Genomic DNA, 21,443 nt, shown 5'->3' with positions numbered 1-21,443 from the left:
AAATATTAAAAATGAAACATTTAATAAAATTAATATCATCATTATTTTTCCTACTTTCTTATTTTATTAATTAACTAAATAACACTACATAAATAGTCAATGTCAAAAATTAAATATTTTATATTTAATGAAACTGGATGGAGTATTAATACTACTATCAACTTATTAGTCATTAATATATATCCTCTGAATGCTACTACCTCCACCGTCCGCAAATAGAAGTCTCGTTCCATTCCGACACGAATTTTAATAAATGTTAAGAAAACTGGATGGAAGAAAGTTAGTGGAATATGAGTTAGTGGAATATGAGTCTCACTTGTATATATTAATTTTAAATGATATATGAGTGGAATGAGTTGGTGGAATGTGAGACCTCTTTACTATTTATGATAATTATGAATCGAGACTCCTATTCGTGAACGGACCAAAATAGAAAAACGAGACTCTTATTCGGGGACGGATTACACATTTTGCTTTGTTTATATGGCAATTACATATATATTATAAAATTAAAACATAAAAGGTAGTATAGTTTTATAATTTATTAGTAAGTTTTTTTTCACTTGCAGTATCTCCGAGCGTCTCAAAGAGGGAAGCTACTTAATAACCATGGCTAGCGACGCCGCCGCCATTGATAAGGCGGCGAAACCGCTTCCGCGGAAGCACAACAAGCCGGACCAGACGAGGCGACACCGTTCGATATTTGAACTCCCACCGGACTTCTTCGATTCCTGCCGCCTCTTCAACTCCACCTCCTCGGATTTTGAAACTTCGCCCGACGATGGCGTTGAAGAACCGAAATCGGAGAAAGAAGCTTCCGAAAACACCAATCACGACGGAAATGTTAATAGCAGTGGTAAAATTATGCAGAGATGGTCTTGCAATACGTGTAAGGCGGAGTTTGAGTCTCTCCAAGACCAGCGCTACCACTTCAAATCCGACCTGCACCGTTTCAATGTATGTTTTTTTGTTTTCCTATGAGGTTTCTTTTAATTCTCGATTGCTGATACTGAGCATGTGTGATTTAATGGAGTTGGAATTAGTTTTCAGTTTATACATTTTTAGGTCATTAAGCATTTTGATTTCGATTTGATGATTTAGAGCGTATGCGGTCTGTGATTCAGTTTGTTTGATTGATAGGGTAGTTGAGATGGTTGCAGAAAATTTGAGTTTGGAAACTTGCAAATTGCCTTCAATTTTCAGGATAGGGGTTCTTAACTATGCTAGGCTCTATGTAAGCCGATGTCAGGAATTATTTGATGCCTATGCTTTAGTCAGTTATATGGTTCTGTTTGGTAATCCAATTGGCTCAGAGGGTAATACAATCTGCATTCAGTTTTAATCATAAATTCATGTGAATTTTATTAATGTAGAAAAGTTTTCTTTTTCTTATGACAAGGACTGATTGGTTGATTTGTTGTTGTTTTGTTCGCATGAAGTAGTGCACTTCTTTCGCCTACATTTCTAGTGATAGTGTTCAAAAAAACACAATTGTTCACCCACTCCTCACCTGTAATATAGGCTTCATTTTTTGGAATCTTGATTTACTTTGCGATGTCTGATCCCCAGATAAAGCTGAGCATTGCTGGAAAGAGCATTATTAACGAGGAAGATTTTGATGAAGCAAGTGCAAATTCATTGTCTAAAGACTACGATGTGTCGAGCATTTCTGGATCAGATGACGAGGACGAGAGAGAGACTAGTCTTCTTGGTGACAGGAAACGTGAATTCAGTGGACTATCAAAACGTAAAATTTGTATAAAACTAAAAGATGGGGAGATAGTTTCAGTCTTGAAATGCTTATTTCTTGATGACTCTGATAGTATTTCATATGACACTGATAAGCCCCATTTCATGGATGGGGCTGGAGTTGTAAATTTGACTCCAAGAGAAGTGATTGAAAAGCTGAGATACATAGTTCATGAACCTAGAGATAACTCCAGATTGAGGATTGTTTTACTTGCAAGGGGTGGGCACTTTGCTGGGTGTGTATTTGATGGGAATTCGCTTGTGGCTCATAAGACTTTTCACAGGTTAGTTCCTTAGTTCAGAATACAAAATGTATGACCAATTTAAATTGTTTCGGAATTTTGTTTTATCTTGCTTGCACCTCAAAGGACGTCTTCCTGCCCTCATTTGTTGCATTGCCAACAGATTGACACTTTTAGTTTCAATGGAATGCATTAGCTTCAATCTTTTGACCAGTGCTTTTCTGATGTCAACTGCCTTTCGTTATTTAGAGGGAATGGTTGTGTATCTGCATCTCTACTCAATTAGCTACACCTTTTGGTCAATTGTGACAATAATACTCCCTCTGTCCCCGATTAATTGTCACTCTTTTCCATTTCGGTCCGTCCCCAATTAGTTGTCACACTTTATTTTTACCATAAATGGTATGTAGGTCCCACATTCCACTAACTCACTTCACTCACATTTTATTATAAAACTAATATAAAAAAGTGGGTCCCACATTCCACTAACTTTTTCAGCCAACTTTTCTTTACATTTCTTAAAACCTGTGCCCGGTCGAAGAGTGACAATTAATCGGGGACGGAGGGAGTAATTTGGAATTGCAGTTTTTTGTATATTTACTTTTCCCCAAGTATATGCAGCAGCAAGATCATTTTCTTCATGCTATTTGGTCAACTTTTTTTCTATGATCTTTTCAAGGTCATTTTCTTTGCAAACTACCTGTTTGAGTTGTTGTTGTTGTTGTTTTTTTTTTTTTTTTTTTTTGTAAACTTGTGTAGCAGTATCCCTTAGCTGCCCTTTTTCCTTCGGGCCCTCATTTTTCTGTGGCACCCTTTGATCAACCCTACGGGTAGCCCCTTTCTGTAGGACATCTGGATCCACGTTCACCGCACCAAATTGATAAATATATAAGATAGGAAGCCCTAACTTAACCCAAAACCATGGTCAAAGGTAAATGGTTGACTCCCTATTATATGTCATTCCACACTTTCATGTGAAACCGATGTGGGATCGTATCACAGTCTCTGGTGACTTTGCTTAGTAATCCAGTCAATTGTAACAAAATTGATTTGGACTTCGATTTCTTGGGTTTAGTTTGACCTAAGTATGCGAAGATTGTTTCCAACTTCTAACTTGTTTTGCAGTTAGGAAAAACTTAAAAGTTCATTCATATAACAATTGAGTGCTTTATATGTGAATATTGTCATCCTCTTCCTCTTATTATATTCCTTCCTTCAGGATTCCATGTATCCTTTGCCTTCCATTGTCCTAGTTGATTTAACAGCACAAGTGGTTCTTTGATGTAGATATGTTGTGAGGGCCAAGGCTGGTAAAAAACAATCATTAAAAGACGCAGGTGGACAAGCTATTCATTCTGCTGGTGCTTCACTTCGTCGCTATAATGAGCTTGGTCTCAAAAAGGTATGAGGTTCTTCTTGTCTACACATGTCAAATGATTTTGGTAGTATGTGCTGAACTTTGTTCTGTTTGGTTTACCTTTTTTTTAAAGAAGGTTTGGTTTAATCTATGATTTTGCGCCTCCACATTACCTAGACAAACGGTGAAAATATTCTTCGAAAATATGTACTAATATGTTGAAATTCTTGCATTTTTCATACTTTAGTGTATGTTTCTAGTGTTCCATCATATGCGATCCTGTCTAGTTCCCATGAAGATAATTTGCCTTACCATGACTAGCAATTTTATATCGTTAACAACTCTATAACTTTGTTCTGTAATCAACTCCTTTCTGCAAAACCAAATCCTATGCAGCATGTAGTCTATTCCAGCTTCTTACTAGTTTATTTTGTTGACTATATTTGGCAAAAAATGCAGCCTTTATTTTGAAGTTAATATTCTTTGGGGTGCTGGACTGATTCACGTTTCCTCAATAACCAGGATATCCAAGAACTACTTACTTTATGGAAGTCTCATTTTGCCATGGCCTCCTGCATCTTTATTTATGCTCCTTCTAATAACCGTCAACTACTCTTTGATGGAGAAAAACCTTATTTCATCTGTCAAGAACGTGCAATAAGAAATATTCCATTGACAGTTAGGAGGCCAACCTTGAAGGAAGCTAGGCGAATATACAGCTTGCTTGTACAAGTTTCCTCCGAGATCGTTGAGGAAACAACCCCTGATACAAAAGATGAATCATTATCTAGTGTGAAGAGTGGAAACCACAGCTATACTGAATCCAGTGGATTGATGTCCAAAGAAGATTCAGATGGTACAAAAGTTGCTGAAGCCAGTTCCTTAGTATCTCAAATAAATGGTTTGTCTGTTTCATTTGAGTCCAAAGATGTGCTAAATGCTGTTGGCATATCAACACCTTTGCATGAAGCTGCAAAGTCTGGAAATGTTCAAAAAGTTCTGGAACTCCTAGAGCAGGGTTTAGATCCTTGCATTAAAGATGAGAGGGGCCAAATGCCATATATGCTTGCCACTGACAAGGAGGTTAGAAATACGTTCAGACGCTTCATGGCATCAAACATGGAAAAATGGGACTGGCATGCTGCAAAAGTACCCAGCCCTTTGACAAAAGAGATGGAGGAATCTCAAGCAGCTAAGCAGGTAAAGCATTTCTTTATGAATTTGCATCAATACTTCTCAGCCTCATAACTAGATACAAGTTTGACTTCTTAACAGTTAACCCCTGTGTGTAATAAAAATATGTAAATCAAATCAATTTTGCTTCCTCTTATCTCCATTATCATCTGAATAGTATCTTCCAATTTACTTGGACTTCATCTGAGGGGACCGCTAGTGGTGGAATAATTTTAAGTTGATTATGTGTAGTAGTGTTACTTCCTTAAATGCATTTTAAATTGGATTCATGATCTTATGTTCCAACTGTGACGTACAAGTTTCCATTAGCCTACTTGATGCTATGGTTGTGCTAGTCAGCAAATAATGCTGTCACTTATTTCTAATTTTTGTTTTATCTGAAATTTATATTAGGCAGAAAAAGATGCCAAGAGGAAAGCCAAAGCCAAAGAGTTAAAGAAAGTTAAGAAAGCGAAAGAAAAGAAGGCCCAGGCACGTATTTAATCCAACACTAGTTATTTATATTCTAATTGCTGTGTCATGATCATTTGTTGTTAGTCTATGTGCTTATTTATACATTTTTCATGCGGTGAACAGGCTGAAGCTGCTGAATCCAGCAATAACTCGTCTAAGCCCGGTAATCCAGGAAGCTCTTTATTAACTAATAAAGGCCAGTCTCACTCTACCGGTTCAGCGGCATCAAAAGAGGTATCCATGTGTTGCATTTCCCAATTCTGGTATACATCTTACCGGCTTCATCAGATACCTACAACTACTTTAAATTTTCCCCAAATATGTAGGAGGTGCTCAAAAGAAATCAAGATCTGGAGAGGGAAAAGAGAGCTGCAGCCGCGGAGAGGCGAATTGCAGCATTAAAAGCACAAGAATCTGCACCAGTTGCTGCTCCAACTAATCTGCAGTCAAATAATTCAAGTGGAAGTGATGTCCTATGCTCGTGCTGCTTTGTGTCGTTGGCTGGTATAGTACCCTTTCATCGATACCATTACAAATACTGCAGCACTTCATGCATGCATGTGCACAGAGAGATCCTTGAAGATGGATGAACAGTTTCGGATCATTGGCCTTCTCTTTTCCAATTTTTTTTTCCAGAAATATTAATGGATATATACATATTTGGGTTTGTGATACTCAGTCTTAGATTTTTGGTCGCTGCAGTTTTTGTTTTCCTCTTCTACTCTTGACATTCTATTTTAGGGCATCCACGGTGGGACGCCATAAGCGACGCCCTATGCACCGCCACGTCTATCCTCCTCCCATTCCACCTGCAGTGGGGCGGACTATAGCCCGCTCTAAGCATTTTATCTATTATTTGAATATTTAAGTACTTCAAAATTTGGAAAAAAAAAACTTCATTTTATTAAAGTTAAAACATTACAATACGAAATTAAAAAACTATAAATTCTCAATGGCGGTGGTTGCGGTTTCAAACTTCTTCAATCATGTCGGTCATGAGCTGAGTATGGTCTTGTTGGCTGCGCATCGACTCCTGTCGCTGTAGAACCGCACCGAAACCCATCGGTAATCCTCGAGTGACAGACGAGGTCGCCGTGCTGGAGCTAGATCCGGTTTCATCATCCACCCATCGGTGACATGCCCACGTTCTTGTTCGACTATCATGTTATGCATGATGATGCACGCATACATGACGTCGGCGATGACTTCCTTGTACCAGAAACGCGCCGGACCTTTCACGATTGCCCACCGCGATTGGAGCACCCTAAAAGCCCGCTCCACATCCTTCCGCGCGGACTCCTGCTTTGACGCAAACAAGACTCTCCTCTCACCAATTGAGCAGCTGATCGTCTTAAAAAAAAACAGGCCACCTTGGGTATATGTCATCGGTCAAGTAGTACCCTATATGAGGTGTGCGGCCGTTGACAGTGAATTGGATGGTCGGACCGCGACCCCTGCACTGATCGGCGAATAGGTTGGACGAGTTGAGGACGTTGATGTTGTTGTTCGACCCGGCTACACCGAAGTAGGCATGCCAGATCCAGAGGCGGTGGTTAGTGACGACTTCCAGGATCATCGTAGGGTGGCTGCCCTTGTAGCCACTGGTAAATTGGCCTCTCCACGCCGTCGGACAGTTCTTCCACTGCCAGTGCATACAGTCGATGCTCCCTAGCATCCCAGGGAAGTCGTGCACCGTCTCGTGCATCCGCATCAGGCTCTAGCAATCATCAGCAGTCGGGCGTCGCAATTATGTGTCGCCAAAAGCCTCCACAACTAACTTACAAAATTTCTTGAGACATTCGCGGCCAGTTGTCTCCCCGACGTGAAGGTACTCGTCGAACATATCCGCTGTTGTGCCGTAGGCCAACTGGCGGATCGCAAGCGTGCACTTCTGCAACGGCGTAAGTCCGGGTCTGCCGATCCCGTCTTCCCTATACTGGAAGTACTCATCACGTCCCTTAAACGTGTGCACAATGCGGAGAAAAAAATCTTGGCTCATTCTAAAACGTCGGTGGAAAACATTCGGGCCCCACCTTGGATTCTCGGCAAAATAATCTGCGAGCAGACGTTCGTGCGCTACGTCGTGCTCGCGGGGGACATACATCCGACGTTGTATCGGGCGAGGGACCCGCGCCGCCTCCTCCCACTGCATTTGTGCCAAGCATTCCGCCTTGGCTTCATTAACGACATCGAACAAGGCTCGAGTCAAGACCCGTCTGCAGCCATCCGATGTACTCAAATCATAGTCGTCGGGATTCATTTTTTAGACGATGAGAGAGAATAATTGAAGAGAAATTGAAGAGATGTGAAATTGGAGTGTGTGAAATGGTAGAGAGTTGTAGTGTTTAAATAAGAAAAAAAATTGGAAAAAAAAAAAAAACAAAACGCGTGAGCATCGTCCGTCGCATCATCCGCGGACGATGTATCGGACGCGGATGATGGTTAACCCATCGTCCGCGATGCTACAGTGGCGGACAATGCATTGTCCGTCGCATCGTCCGCACCATTGCGGATGCTATTATTAATGAAAAATAAAACCCTATCGGTTGGTATTATGAGTAAATATTCAATTCTATTGTTTTTGTGTTTTAACAAAGATGTCTTAAAACTGGTCTCAATCCTCGTGTGATGGACTATTAGTTTTATTTACGTTTTGCTAATATCATATTGATAATGAATCAATCAAAATGAGAAAGAATGTCATGAAATAGATTTTAAGTAAAAATATATACACTTTATTAGATAATTAAAAATACATATACTAAATAAATTTTCAAAAATTAAAATAATATTAGATAAATTTCCTTGACTCATATTGATGGAACACTTGATATCCACTACACAGAGCAATCGCAATCTAACAAGTAACAACACAAATGGAACTTGCTAGCAATCTTATTGTAATTAAAGAGAGGTATTAAAAGTTTGTAGCTTAAAACTTTAAAAGTGTACTGTGAAAATTCTCGTCCATTGAATTTGTCATGTAAGTTGATTGGAACCTCATGCAACATCACAAACAAATATTTTCCTCTAAGATAACAAGATTACGTAATCTCCAAACATTATTTGATTTAACATTATCTTTTAATAATCTTCTTGAGTATTTTATAAATTCTTCAAGGTTTCCTATATCTATACTGCTATACATATTATATACAGTACTGTACATATATAAAAGGGGGAAGTTTTGGTGAGATTTACATTAATACCATTTTAGCTCAAAAAAATTCAAAATCATTCTTAGTATAGGTCTCATGAAAAAGTAGTTTCACTTCATCCATTTACACCAAAACTCAAACTCAAAAGAATATTCTTATATTCTATATTCACCTACTTTTTATACCTTTTCAATTATCCCTACATACTTAATTAAATTACTCATTAATCCCATAAAATTTAACAATATTTTATATAATTAAATTATTTTTTTTATTAACATATTTATGTAATAAATATACTTTATCATCAAAAAAATTACACTAACTTGAAAATTAAAATACACTAGACATGCTAAAATAAAATTGAAATATAAATTGTACAGTAATACGTTTAAAAATATTGCAATTACACAAAACATATCACAATAAGCATATAAAATAACTAAAATTCAAGACTTGAAATTTGTGTGTTGTTCCCACAAATGATCAACTAGCGCATTTCGAAGTTCTAGATGAACTTTTTTTTTTATTTCTTATTGGGTCATATCGAGTCAAGTACTCTTGAATTCGAGCATCTTCATTGTCGTCGTCTCAACTTCCGACTGTGGCATTTGTCTAGCAACTTCAATAGATGAACAAGTACATAAAACAATGACGAAAGAAAATAAAATAATACTACTAGCTAAGAACTTGAGCTACGTAGACAATCCTCATAGTCGTGCTTATTTTTAAGCTGAAAGAACACGCATTTTACTGAAAGAGCTCAACAACAAGAACAACCAAATGATGATGCAACTAGGACATATTAGAGGATCTGGTTATGATTTACCGGATTATTAGATACGTTTTCCATTTTGTTATTGTAATTTATTGATCGTGCTTTAATTCACATTTATTAAATAATAATGAGCTGATTTGTAAAGTACCATATTTGATATTGTATCTCATATTTGGTGTTGTTACGTAGAAAAATTAAAAATGGAACTGGATATGATGTGTGATTGGAGATGTTTTCTACATAAAAAAAATGGATTTTGGTATATGATTAAAAATGATCTTATAAAAGTTTTCTACACGGTGCAACCATGAAGATCAAATTAGGCATATTAAAAGCCTAACTTATATCTGTATCAATTGCCTCACTCTCGAAACAACCTTGCCCTCAAGGTTGAGCTCAAAATTGAAACCAATTACTTTGTTCGGTAGAGGCTCAAACTCATGCTTTCGGTAAGTAGCCAGAGCATCGAACCATTGCAAATGGCCCATTATATAAAGGAATCGCAACATGACTAGATAGGAGAATGGAACGGCAACTGATGCATGTGGGGAGCCCGGAAAGGAAACCCTCATCTGCATAGACTGCTGGCTAGCAGCGGAAACTAAACATCGCAGCAAGGAAGAGAATGGAGGTTGAAACTGCAGAATGTAAGGGCTGGAGGTGGACAACAGCGGTGCTGTCACTGGTGCTAGTGTAGGTGTAGTTGCTGGTGTAGATAGACTAGGAGGAGATGGTAGAGGCACCAAAACTGGAGGTGGAATGGGCTGTTGAACTGCCAAGAGCAGGGGCACTCTATTGATCGCTTTAATGTCGGGGTAATAGCTGGTATCTCCTGGCGAACAGCAACGCTCTTGGGTTTCCATGCTTCTGAATCACCAAAATATTTCATCATTTCCTGCGCAAATCGGTCCCAAGATAGAGTGAGAATTCATCGCATAAGGAGTTGGATCCATGGTACGGCCGGGCCTGCCAAGGCTTCCATGGCAACACTCACGCGATTATCCAGTGGAATTTTAGACACCAGGAAGTACTGTTCAGCCCGCGCTAGCCATGCGATCGCATTGGAGCCGTCGAATGTGGGGATTGTGATTGGTGGTGTGCCACCTGAAATTTTCATGTTGGAGCCGTGCCCGTTAGACCAAACTTTAGGGAACGAACCAGTAGTGCTGTTCGGATTCCCATAAAAGAAGGCAGCCCGCATTTCTGCCCTGAACCACTTGAGTTGAGACCCCAGCGTCGACACACTTTCGTCCATTTTCAGGCATTGAATTTTCAATTCATTGACCACAGTGGCCAACGTATTCGTCCTCTTCTCTAGATTGCCGACAACCTTCTCCAAACCATCTAAACGGGTGTCTATGGTACGCGGAGGCACCATCGTTCACCGCACCAATTGTTAGGAGGTAAAGGATGTCAAACAGATTTCTCACACTAACTACTGGACAAAATACAAAATACCATAGAGAGTTAAATAGAATCTGGAATTAGAAATGCTCGGCTTTATTGAAAGAAAACTGAATTGCAAAATAGGAAAGGGAAATCCTCCGCAGAGGCCTAATCCTCACGATGGAGGCCTACGTGAAAAACTCATCCAATAAATTGATCTCTCCAAGATGGTTTTCACCATTTAAGAGCCTCAATATATAGACTTACAAAATGATAGAAATCTGCAACTAACTTAATTCAAAATTCAAATCTACTAACAACTAACTAATAAAAAAATAAATTAAGAAATAGAATCTAATCAAATCCTAACTAATGCTGACTAAGTATGCATATCCTGCGATATGCATATCTGTATCAGAGGCGCGACCAGCCACCTCCCTCAGCGGGCGCTGTGTCCTCCCATACATCCACAAAATATAACTCTCAGCATTTTATTAAAAATATTCTAACAAGTTGAATATTTTATTAAAAATATAACAAGGAGGCATATATATTTGAGGTCTTGAAAGAAATAAGAAGAGCATTCTAACAAGTTGGAGTATAATGTTACATTTCCACATATAATAACATGGAGTATTAATTACTACTACTCCCTCTGTTTCTTCATAGTTGAATCATTTTTTCATTTCGGGAAGTTTCTTCATAGTTGAGTCGTTTCCAAATAAGGAAATAATTAGCATATTTAATGGTGATTTCGTTATATTTATTAACATCCCTTATTACACTTAATTAAGTTAATTAAAGAATGAAAAAAAAAATCGCTCCAACCCTTCTTCTCATTAGCCGCATTATTCTTCTCTCTCTACAAAAAATTCTCCCCCTTCTCTCTTCTTTGACTTGCAACCCTAGATTGTGAATTTGGTTGGTGATTTGATGAATTTGGAATGTCATAGTTGCTGAATTCACAACCTTAACAGCCCTTGCATCATTGTTGCATATTTACACCTCTTTTAAAAACACAAAATGCATAATTGTTGCACAGTTACAACCTTAACAGCCCTTGCATCATTGTTGCACATTTACACCTCTTTTAAAAACATAAAATGCATCATCGTTGCACAGTTACAACCATTTACAAACACAAAATGCATCATTGTTGCATATTGACAGTCTATTCAAAACACAAAACACTTGCATGATATGTGCATTCATGTGTATTCACTAAATGCATCATTCATGCACATAGGCAGCCTATCCAAAAAACACAAAAGCTTCTTCTATACCTTCATAATCCTAAGGATTGGGAAATCATCTCCAATCCTTGGTTGCTCCCCTGGTCCCGCAGATAAGCAATTGCTGGCATAGCTAGCTCCACTGGAACTTCTAGATCCATTGAAGTTGATTTGTCCTCCTTAATTGTGTTTTCCCTATGTGGGGCAGCTTGTAGCTGTTATGACTCTGGACTTTCATAATTTCCATAAAACAAACTTGAAGACTTAGGAAAACATTGTCCAAAGTCTGTGGTTGTAATTCATTGAATGATTTCTCAACTACATTGACTAAATCATCCACATTATTGCATGTAGTCTGAAATTGCAGTGATTGTATTGCTCTGAACCAACCCAAATCATTGGCATTAGTGTCAGGTGAGTTAGGTGGTTGTTGCACAAGTGATATTGAGAAACCACTTTGTTGTGCAGCTTCTTTGAAAGCTGGATCATTGTCTTTGATGTGTGGTCTTGCGTTGTCTTGTTTTTTTTGAGAACTTTAGTTGCCTCATTTGGCCACTTGGCTATGATGGCAGACAATATCTGTTCCCAACAATGTGTCATACATAAAATCATCATTTGCACAACATTACAAATTCATTAACAGTGTATCATGAGAAGGTAGGTACACTAGTATGTAATGGCTGATGTGCATAAATAAATTGCATTAAAGAGATGCAAACATTACCTTATTGATCAAGCAATTCCTCGTCACATCTTTTATGATACTCTCTATGGGTTTTGTCTCCAAAGTGTTTATCTTTCTGTTCTTACTTGACCTTTTGGCGGGAACTTATTTGGTAAAAGGAAAAATTCCAATTTTTCCATCAAACAAGACTTCACAATTAACACCAAATAATGGCCTAAAAACTGCACACATGAACATTATTTTTTATATGAACTGCTTATTTTTACATGTTCTATGAGGTTCTTGCTCTCCGGGAGCAAGATAGAATCTTTGAGTTCCTTTAGTCATGTAGAACCACTTTTCATCAATATGTATGGTGTTATACATGTTCTTGAACCTGATCTTGTTCAAGATTCTGCCAAGTTTTAAAGATTCAATGGTGAATCTCAATCGCAACAGCTTGTTCGCAGCTGTTAGGTTGGGCTTAATGGCTGATTTGTGTGGCCTAATTAGGCCAACCTAACCCACCTCCAAACAGTTGTTTTTGAACAACCTAAACGGGTTGTCACACTTAAGAGATTGCACCTTTTTTAGAAAGGTATACTCTTGAATAACTCAGCATCCAGATGCAACTTTTTGGGGTAAGGCCTCACTTTTTTTACACTTACCAATTGCATTGATTCTCCTCTTTGTTGTTATTTCTTTACAGTATTCCACCACCTTGTACAGGTTTGCCGGGAGATTTTGAATTTGAGCTGTGCCGCCTTAAGTGTGCCACGAGGAGGTACACTAGCCACGCACCTTCCGATGATGAATTGAACCACTTGGTTCTTGAATTGTGAGGAGTACTCCTGATGCCCCATTCAAGACACTTCAGCTGCTAAAGTGAAAATTTACTCCATTTAGTGGTTGAGCATTTACTTCAGGGGAGGATTTATTTGTTGTTAGCAGTAGAGTATTAATAGAGGAAGTAGAAAGTGGCGCCACTTTTAGTTAATTGAAATGTTAAGTGGCGCCATAATTTTTGAAGAAATTTTATAAAGTTCCTTTCTTGAATTTTAAATGTTACAGCTGCCAATATTTGAGTTAATAAAAAAAGACTATTCATTTTACTCAAGTCCTATATATTGTCCGGCTTGCTTTCTCTCTCTTGAACTCAGAATTTATTTTTTAATAAGTGAATAACTAGCAAATAAATAAATAAGTTAAAGAATGAATTTTGGTCAACTAACAAATGAATAAATAATTTAAAGAATGAACTTTGGTTGTACAATTTTTTTAGTTTAAATAAAAGTTTCATATCAAAATTGAAATTCAAATTTAAAAAGTCCAACCACTCTGTTTTATTATCTATTCACTTGTTCCATTAAACATCTCTTTCTTAAACTCTATGTCTAAAAGTTCCGCTTTAACTATGACGAAACGAAACGAGTACTAATATTTAAAGTCAAAATAACACTTAATAAAACAACTTACAACCATAATAACATACTAATACCAGCTTATAATAATAACATAAAGTGAAAATCGAAATGCATGATACAATCTCAAAAACAATGGAATGAAAAAGTGGAAATTCATAATGGAGAACTAGAGGGTCTTCAATCCATGATAGAAGGCATCTGATAAGGCATCAACGGCTCTCTTCGACATCGCAACCCCCAATTCGATTCCTCCCTCAAAATCCCTAGATTTGCACACCGATATGGTCCCATTGTCGCTGTCAATAGACACCGACTCAAACTTCACTGCCTCCCCCCACCCGAAATCCAGGCCGTACATGTCGAGCTTGGGCGATCCCGCCACCCCGAACGAGCGATTCGCCAACAGCGGCCCGAATTTCACCAGCCACTCGTCCGCGTCGCTCAGCAGCTCCCCCTTCCTATTCACCTTATCCCTAATCACCTCTCCAAACGCCTTCGCCGCCGCCAGGAACCCCTCCTCCCCTCTTATCACCCCATGCCTCAACCCCGCCGCCACGAACCCCACGCAGTTACCGAAATATGCCGCCGGCAGCGGCGGATCCATCCTGCTCCGCGCGTCCACCGCGAGCCCGAAGTATTCGACAACTTCGTCGCCGATCTGATCCCCTGCCTCCGCCGCGGATCGGTCGGCGCACCACCAGAAATAGGCCATTGTCACGGTGAAAGACGAGATGTGGATGGAATTGGAATCCGGTTCCTTCTCCATCACCAGCTTCTTCAGCTTCTCGATGTCGGTTTTCTGCAAAACGAACGTTGCTCTGACTTTATTGGTTGCTGGCTTTGATTCGCCCAACTTTAATGCGCGCATTTGGTTCCAATATATCTCCGTTCTCCTCGTCGAATCTTTCAGCACCGATCGGTCGTAAAACGGTAGAGTGAATTCGGCTTCTCCACCGAGTTTCGCTGTTAAGCTCCACGCTTTGAGGAATCCGAAGATGGAGCTAGCATCTCCGGCGACGTGGTGGTTAGTAACGCCGATAACTATCCCGATCTCCGGAAAATGCGTGACCTGGATAGCTAGTAGAGGAGATTTTCTACATCCGGATTCGGAATCAGTCGTGGATTCCGGCAGCTTAGGCACGAAGAGGTAGAAATCATCCGCCTCCCGCGGCTGATTCCCGGTGAGATAATCAAAATCAGCAGGATCTCCGTTCGATTCGGCGAAAGTGACAGCGACTGAATCGCCGGAGAAGTAGCGTAGCTCCGGCATACCAGAATCGAGAGGGCAGAGTAAGTTACCGGCGAGAGGGAGGTAGTGGCGGAGCGTTTGGGAGAGAGAGCTCTCGAGATTCGGGGCGATGGTTTCCGTGAAATCGGCGGCAGAGCAAGGGTGTTTGTAGAAGAGGAGGCGCTTGATGGGGTGGAAGAAGATCCAGAGTATGTCGAAGTAAGTGAGAGGGAGGCGCTGCTCCGGCGCGTCGCTGGCTGGAGCAACGGAGCAGCGGCGGAGGATGGAGAGGGTTTTGGTTGTCGGCGTCATGGATTAGGGTGGCGGAGTCTGAATGGAATGCTGCCAAGTTAAGTAAGCAATTACGTTGTTGTTAAATTTACGTGTTACTATTTCATTTCAAATTGGACATGCCTCCTGATGGGGTTGTTGAAATGAAAGGAGGGGAATAAGGTAGACGGGGTTGTTGAAATGAAAGGAGGGGAATAAGGTAGACACAAACTGCTCAGCAGCAGGATGGGTCATTTTTTCCCAGGCTGGATGGGATAAGTAATTACGTTGTTGTTGGACCTATCACATTAATTTTTGCAGCCGTGCCAGTAGCGAGGCGACCGCTGCTCGACGCTGCACGTTGCCCGTCCGTGCCAGCGGCATGGCGGTGATCTTAAATAAGAGCGCGTTCATGCCGTTGAGCAAGGCTGACGTCGGGCTACGATTCCGTTGGCATTTTCATTTTTTTTAATTTTTTTTAAATTCAAAATTTTATATATAAAAAATCTTTTTAAATAAAAAAAAAATTCTCACTTCCCAATAAATTATACTCCCTCCGTCCCATTAAATATATCATATTTGCTTTTCGGCAAAAGATTTTATGTAGTGTTGTTTTGTGAGTTAATGAAAAGAAAGTAAAGTAAGAGAGAAGAAAAAGTAGAGAGGGTATTGTTTCCATTTTTAGAAACGTTACATATTTAATGGGACAGACTAAAAAGAAAAACGTTTCATTTCTAATGGGATAGAGAGAGTATCTGTTTTCTACACAGTTTTAATTTATTTTTCAATTTTTTTCCCAAAGATTCACATTTTCATCTATAAATACCCACATTTCAATACAAACAAATTCCCACCACACTACACAGTTCTCATCTATTATCTCATCTAAATTCTCTCATCAATTCTCAATCGTAATAGCCCGAACTTTCATACCTTATTATTATTACTATTATTATTATTATTATTAGCATAAAGATAAATAATAAGTGGTCGTTGTGTATTCAAAACATGTCCTTTATGTTTATAATAATCGATCTTGGAATTATAAATAATCGTTGCTTCGTTCTCAAACGAACATTTCAAGTTCAACTAAAAATAATAACACCATATAAAAGTTTATAATGTCCGGCATATCTCCGAAGTCCACTAAAGTACTATTATACTCCCTCGGTCCAAAGATTTGCTAAATGATGTTGGCATATCAACACCTTTGCATGAAGCTGCAAAGTCTGGAAATGTTCAAAAAGTTCTGGAACTCCTAGAGCAGGGTTTAGATCCTTGCATTAAAGATGAGAGGGGCCAAACGCCATATATGCTTGCCACTGACAAGGAGGTTAGAAATACGTTCAGACGCTTCATGGCATCAAACATGGAAAAATGGGACTGGCATGCTGCAAAAGTACCCAGCCCTTTGACAAAAGAGATGGAGGAATCTCAAGCAGCTAAGCAGGTAAAGCATTTCTTTATGAATTTGCATCAATACTTCTCAGCCTCATAACTAGATACAAGTTTGACTTCTTAACAGTTAACCCCTGTGTGTAATAAAAATATGTAAATCAAATCAATTTTGCTTCCTCTTATCTCCATTATCATCTGAATAGTATCTTCCAATTTACTTGGACTTCATCTGAGGGGACCGCTAGTGGTGGAATAATTTTAAGTTGATTATGTGTAGTAGTGTTACTTCCTTAAATGCATTTTAAATTGGATTCATGATCTTATGTTCCAACTGTGACGTACAAGTTTCCATTAGCCTACTTGATGCTATGGTTGTGCTAGTCAGCAAATAATGCTGTCACTTATTTCTAATTTTTGTTTTATCTGAAATTTATATTAGGCAGAAAAAGATGCCAAGAGGAAAGCCAAAGCCAAAGAGTTAAAGAAAGTTAAGAAAGCGAAAGAAAAGAAGGCCCAGGTTTGTCTCTTTTTGTAGTTTTGCTTGCCCACGTTTTTAATCCAACACTAGTCATTTACTATTCTAATTGCTGTGTCATGATCATCTGTTGTTAGTCTATGTCCTTATTTATACATTATTCATGCAGTGAACAGGCTGAAGCTGCTGAATCCAGCAATAACTCGTCTAAGCCCGGTAATCCAGCAAGTTCTTTATTAACTAATAAAGGCCAGTCTCACTCTACCAGTTCAGTGGCATCAAAAGAGGTATCCATGTGTTGCATTTCCCAATTCTGGTATCCATCTTGCCGGCTTTATCAGATGCCTAAAACCACTTAAAATTTTCCCCAAATATGTAGGAGGTGCTCAAAAGAAATCAAGATCTGGAGAGAGAAAAGAGAGCTGCAGCCGCGGAGAGGCGAATCGCAGCATTAAAAGCTCAAGAATCTGCACCAGTCGTTGCTCCAAGTAATCTGCAGTCAAAAAATTCGAGTGGAAGTGATGTCTTATGCTCGTGCTGCTTTGTGTCATTGGCTGGTATAGTACCCTTTCATCGATACCATTACAAATACTGCAGCACTTCATGCATGCATGTGCACAGAGAGATCCTTGAAGATGGATGAACAGTTTCGGATCATTGGCCTTCTCTTTTCCAATTTTTTCTTCCAGAAATATTAATTGATATATACATATTTGGGTTTGTGATACTCAGTCTTAGGTTTTTGGTCGCTGCAGTTTTTGTTTTCCTCTTCTACTCTTGACATTCTATTTTAATAATGTTAATGAAAAATAAAACTCTATTGGTTGGTAGTATGGGTAAATATTCAATTTTATCTCATTGTTTTTGTGTTTTAACGATGTCTCAACCTTATCACGTTGAACTAATTTTGAACTAAAAAATTATTTTTTCGGTTTTAATTGTTCAACGTATTCTATTTTTACGAGTAAAATAGGTTGGAGTTGTGAATAGTGCAATTTAATAGTTGTGGCCTGCGGGGTTAGAGGAGTTGTGGCCTGGAACTCAAATTTAGTAGAATGATGATGTGGAGGGCACTTGCGGCCCGGATTTGGGATGGGGTTAAGGATGCCCTAATGGTAACTGGTGTCAATCCTCATGCAATGGACGATCAGTTTTATTTTCGTTGTACTAATATCATGTTGATAATTAATCAATCAAATGAGAAACAATGTCATTAAATAGATTTTAAGTAAACATATATACACTTTATTAGATAATCAAAAATACATATATTAAATCATTTTCAAATTATAAATAATATAGATGGGTATATTGATGGAACACTTGATATCTACTACACAGAGCAATCGCAATCTAAGAGCATCCGCAGCGGTGAAGGCTACGGTGCTCGTCCGTCCGTGCCGCTGAGCAGCACACGTGGCGACGTCTCATTCGCCAACGGCATAGCCGTTGGCTTATTTAAATTTTTAAATGCAAAATTAATTGAAAAAAATGTTTTTAAATAAAAAAAAATCTTTTTTCCTCATACTCTCTCATCTAAATTCCCACGATTGGTTCGACTCCGAGGCCGGATTTAGTCCGGAAATGCAATTTACGGCCCCTCCTCAAACCCAAGGTTCGCAAGCTCTGGGTGGCTACCGTGCTTATCCGGTGTACGACCTAAACGCCTCCGGGTTTGGGTGGGCACCCGAGCCCGGATCGGGAGGGAGCAGCAGCTCTGTTCCTACTCATACTGATACGAGGTGAACTCGTATCAGGGATAATTCAGCAAGAATTCGCTGAGATAGGAGGGTTCGAGGGTCCGTTCGCGGAGAAACTCCGTCGAGCAACCAAATAAAAAAGACGATAAAAGATAAATTGCGGAAAAGTAAAAGACAATAAAAGGATAATTGTATTTCTTCAATGAATGACTCCAATGATAACAAAGAGTCTAATTTATACTACTAATTAATAACCTAACTTAATGATCAAGAAATAGGAAATATATGCTAAACAATAATATATTAAATAAAAGAGATATGAGAATATCTTGTACATATACTCGTATCAACTCCCCCCTCGTTGAGATTCACCTTGTCCTCAAGGTGGAAACCAAGAAGCAAGAAGGCGGTCCAACTCAGAGATTTGGCTACCATGAAACACTCCAAGAAGCTCTATCCCCATGCTTGTAAGTTGCCAATACAATGGAACAACATCTGCTGCTGCAATCATAATCATCAATCTCAGTGCACTAAAATTCAAGTCAGCACCACTAATTATAGCCACTCCATTAGCACCCTTGAGGCCATGGTACACACCATAGGTCTCAGCTCCAACTAGAGGTAGTTTTAGAATACTCCATATCTCCTCAAACATATTCTTTATTGATGCACAGGTAATATGGCTAACAAGACACCTACCCTCTGTCAATTCCTTGCTGCAAAGACGATGGATATCCTCATCAAGTTCCATGATTGCCCCCTTAGCAATGAAACCTCCAGCTTGATTCAACTCTACTCGGTCAAGGTGCAACGATGACAGCATTACGTTGGCATTAAAAGGTTCAACTCCAATAATTTTCACTTGTTTAAGTACCCACTGAACATAGGCTTCAATCTTCTTCCTATCCCAAGCAAAGTTTTGCGAGACACTTCCTCCTGGATCAAATGCATACCGAATTAATAAGCGTTTCACCTCGTTGACGATATGCGTCACCTTAAGGCGATCAATGACTCCCTCATCCATGGTGCCGTTATGCTGGGAGTCGTTCGCGGCTGGTGGTGGGGCAGCATCCGGCAGCGGTGCTGCTGAACAATGATGGTTCAGTGTATCCCTGCAGGAGGGTGAGCGCCGCAGTGGTGCTTGCTGGTCGCAAGATGACAATATGAGCTGAATGCACTGTCCGGGCAGATTATGCAACGGCTGAGGAACACCAGGGAGTGAAAACATCAAAGTCTCCCATGGTGGAGGGCCTAGAAGGTGGGTTACAGGCTGATGCAATGACTGACTTCCAAGAGGCAACGGCTGAACAACTGGAGGCGGTTGTGCCTGTGGTGGTAGGTTGAACCCCGACAACGGTCCTGAGGTGGGCTGCTGCCCAACCGGGGGAGTGTTCGGTGGATCCGGCTCAGGCAAATCAGGCAGAAGGAGGCTGTCCACACGATGATCGGTGATGGCAAGATGAGACCCCATCTCGGCAAACACCCCCAACGGAGGCGCAGCTGCATCAGAGGTCGTGTAGAACGGCTGATTTTTGCGCTTTAAGGTGCTGACCCAAGCCTTGACCATAACTACATCATCTTGTTCTTCAGTTGCACATGAAACGTCAGCCGTCTGGGAAGGAATCGGCTCCATTGCCTTCTCTGTATCTACTACTTGAGAAGGGAAATCTGCCACTTCGGACAGAAACTCTGTACGACGGTCTTGTGCAGAGCTATCATGCCAGGCTTGTTTGTAACCACGTTGCCAATCCGGGGTCAATGACTTCATTTCGTGAGTTACCTTTAAAATTCTACCAGACACGACATCACTAATGTTGAGAAGAAACTTGGGAAGAGCAATTTCCACTTGAAACCCCTGTCTACCATTAGAATGACAATATTTTTCATAATTCTCTCGGAAGATTGGATCCAGCATCCCTATGTATACTTTAGAAAAGAATTCAGAAAAATATATCTGGGCAGCCTCTCCATCCCTATTGTTCTCAGCTACCAGCAAGGAATAAGAGCTATTAAAAAGAACGCTAGGATCCCATGTAGATGGTACCTCATTCTCGGCTCTTTGTCTGAAGGATCCCGAAATTATAATCGGTACACTGCTCCAACCTCCTAAATTTGTCCATTTCGGCTGCTTGACATTGATGGCCTGCCAATCATCTTTGATCTCAGACTCTTCTACATTAGGAACTTTTGAAACTTCAACAGAAACATCCAAGCCCTCTTCCAAGATCCATTTGTTATCCAACTCATTTCTTCCAATTACACTCTCTCCAAATTTCACATTAATCTCCTTAGATGCCTCAACATTACTCAGGTAAAAGAACCCTCAACACTAGAATGAATAACGTCTTGTGCCTCAACATCACCAATTGGATCTTGATTAATAAGTAATTGATCACTTAAAATATCATCATAATGAATTTGGCGAGATTGCACTGATTCATGTGCATCAATATCGTCGGCAAGGGACTCTATTGAGCCATACCTGATATCATGGTTGCACGGTGGGGAGTGTTGTGTTGGTGGCTGCTGCAGGCTGCCTGCGATGTCGTTATTGATGTGCAGTTGCACGGTGTAGGGTGCAGCTGAGTAGTGCGGCGCTGAACAGAGGGGCTGGTGAACGCTGAACGCTGGGGCTGGTGGAGGACGCATTGCAGCGTGCGGATCGCTCAAGCGACGCTCGTGTGCATCCACCTGGGACACCAATTGCTCGACATCTGTGGTCAAGCGCTCAATCT

At 39.9% G+C, this 21,443-nt stretch overlaps 3 protein-coding genes and 2 pseudogenes across 3 annotated transcripts; 2 read left to right on the top strand and 3 right to left on the bottom strand.

Moving 5' to 3' along the window:
- The first annotated feature begins 543 nt into the window (after nt 1-543).
- LOC125218108 (zinc finger protein-like protein) lies at nt 544-5,716 on the top strand. Its single transcript, XM_089059438.1, has 7 exons — nt 544-957; nt 1,570-2,033; nt 3,279-3,393; nt 3,871-4,548; nt 4,936-5,013; nt 5,119-5,229; nt 5,322-5,716. Exons 1-7 carry the CDS (start codon nt 610-612, stop codon nt 5,583-5,585), a joined length of 2,058 nt encoding a protein of 685 aa, XP_088915564.1. The 5' UTR covers nt 544-609; the 3' UTR covers nt 5,586-5,716.
- Nucleotides 5,717-9,272: 3,556 nt separating this feature from the next.
- Nucleotides 9,273-10,309, bottom strand: LOC148933161 (uncharacterized; annotated as a pseudogene).
- A 1,293-nt stretch (nt 10,310-11,602) lies between these two features.
- LOC148933160 (uncharacterized) lies at nt 11,603-13,076 on the bottom strand (annotated as a pseudogene).
- A 577-nt stretch (nt 13,077-13,653) lies between these two features.
- Nucleotides 13,654-15,311, bottom strand: LOC125218109 (phenolic glucoside malonyltransferase 1-like). The gene has a single exon (XM_048119709.2). The coding sequence runs from the start codon at nt 15,175-15,177 to the stop codon at nt 13,804-13,806; it is 1,374 nt and encodes a 457-aa protein (XP_047975666.1). The 5' UTR covers nt 15,178-15,311; the 3' UTR covers nt 13,654-13,803.
- A 176-nt stretch (nt 15,312-15,487) lies between these two features.
- LOC148933159 (uncharacterized) lies at nt 15,488-17,841 on the top strand. Its single transcript, XM_089062976.1, has 4 exons — nt 15,488-16,585; nt 16,973-17,050; nt 17,185-17,295; nt 17,388-17,841. Exons 1-4 carry the CDS (start codon nt 16,448-16,450, stop codon nt 17,649-17,651), a joined length of 591 nt encoding a protein of 196 aa, XP_088919102.1. The 5' UTR covers nt 15,488-16,447; the 3' UTR covers nt 17,652-17,841.
- The last annotated feature ends 3,602 nt before the right edge of the window (nt 17,842-21,443 follow it).

This window comes from Salvia hispanica, chromosome 1 (assembly GCF_029641045.1).
Source record: "Salvia hispanica isolate PSC_SH4W2 chromosome 1, Shi_PSC_v1, whole genome shotgun sequence".
In the NCBI taxonomy this organism is placed as follows: Eukaryota; Viridiplantae; Streptophyta; class Magnoliopsida; order Lamiales; family Lamiaceae; genus Salvia; species Salvia hispanica.
Note: the sequence above shows the minus strand (reverse complement) of the source record. Positions and strands in the feature narration are given on the sequence as shown.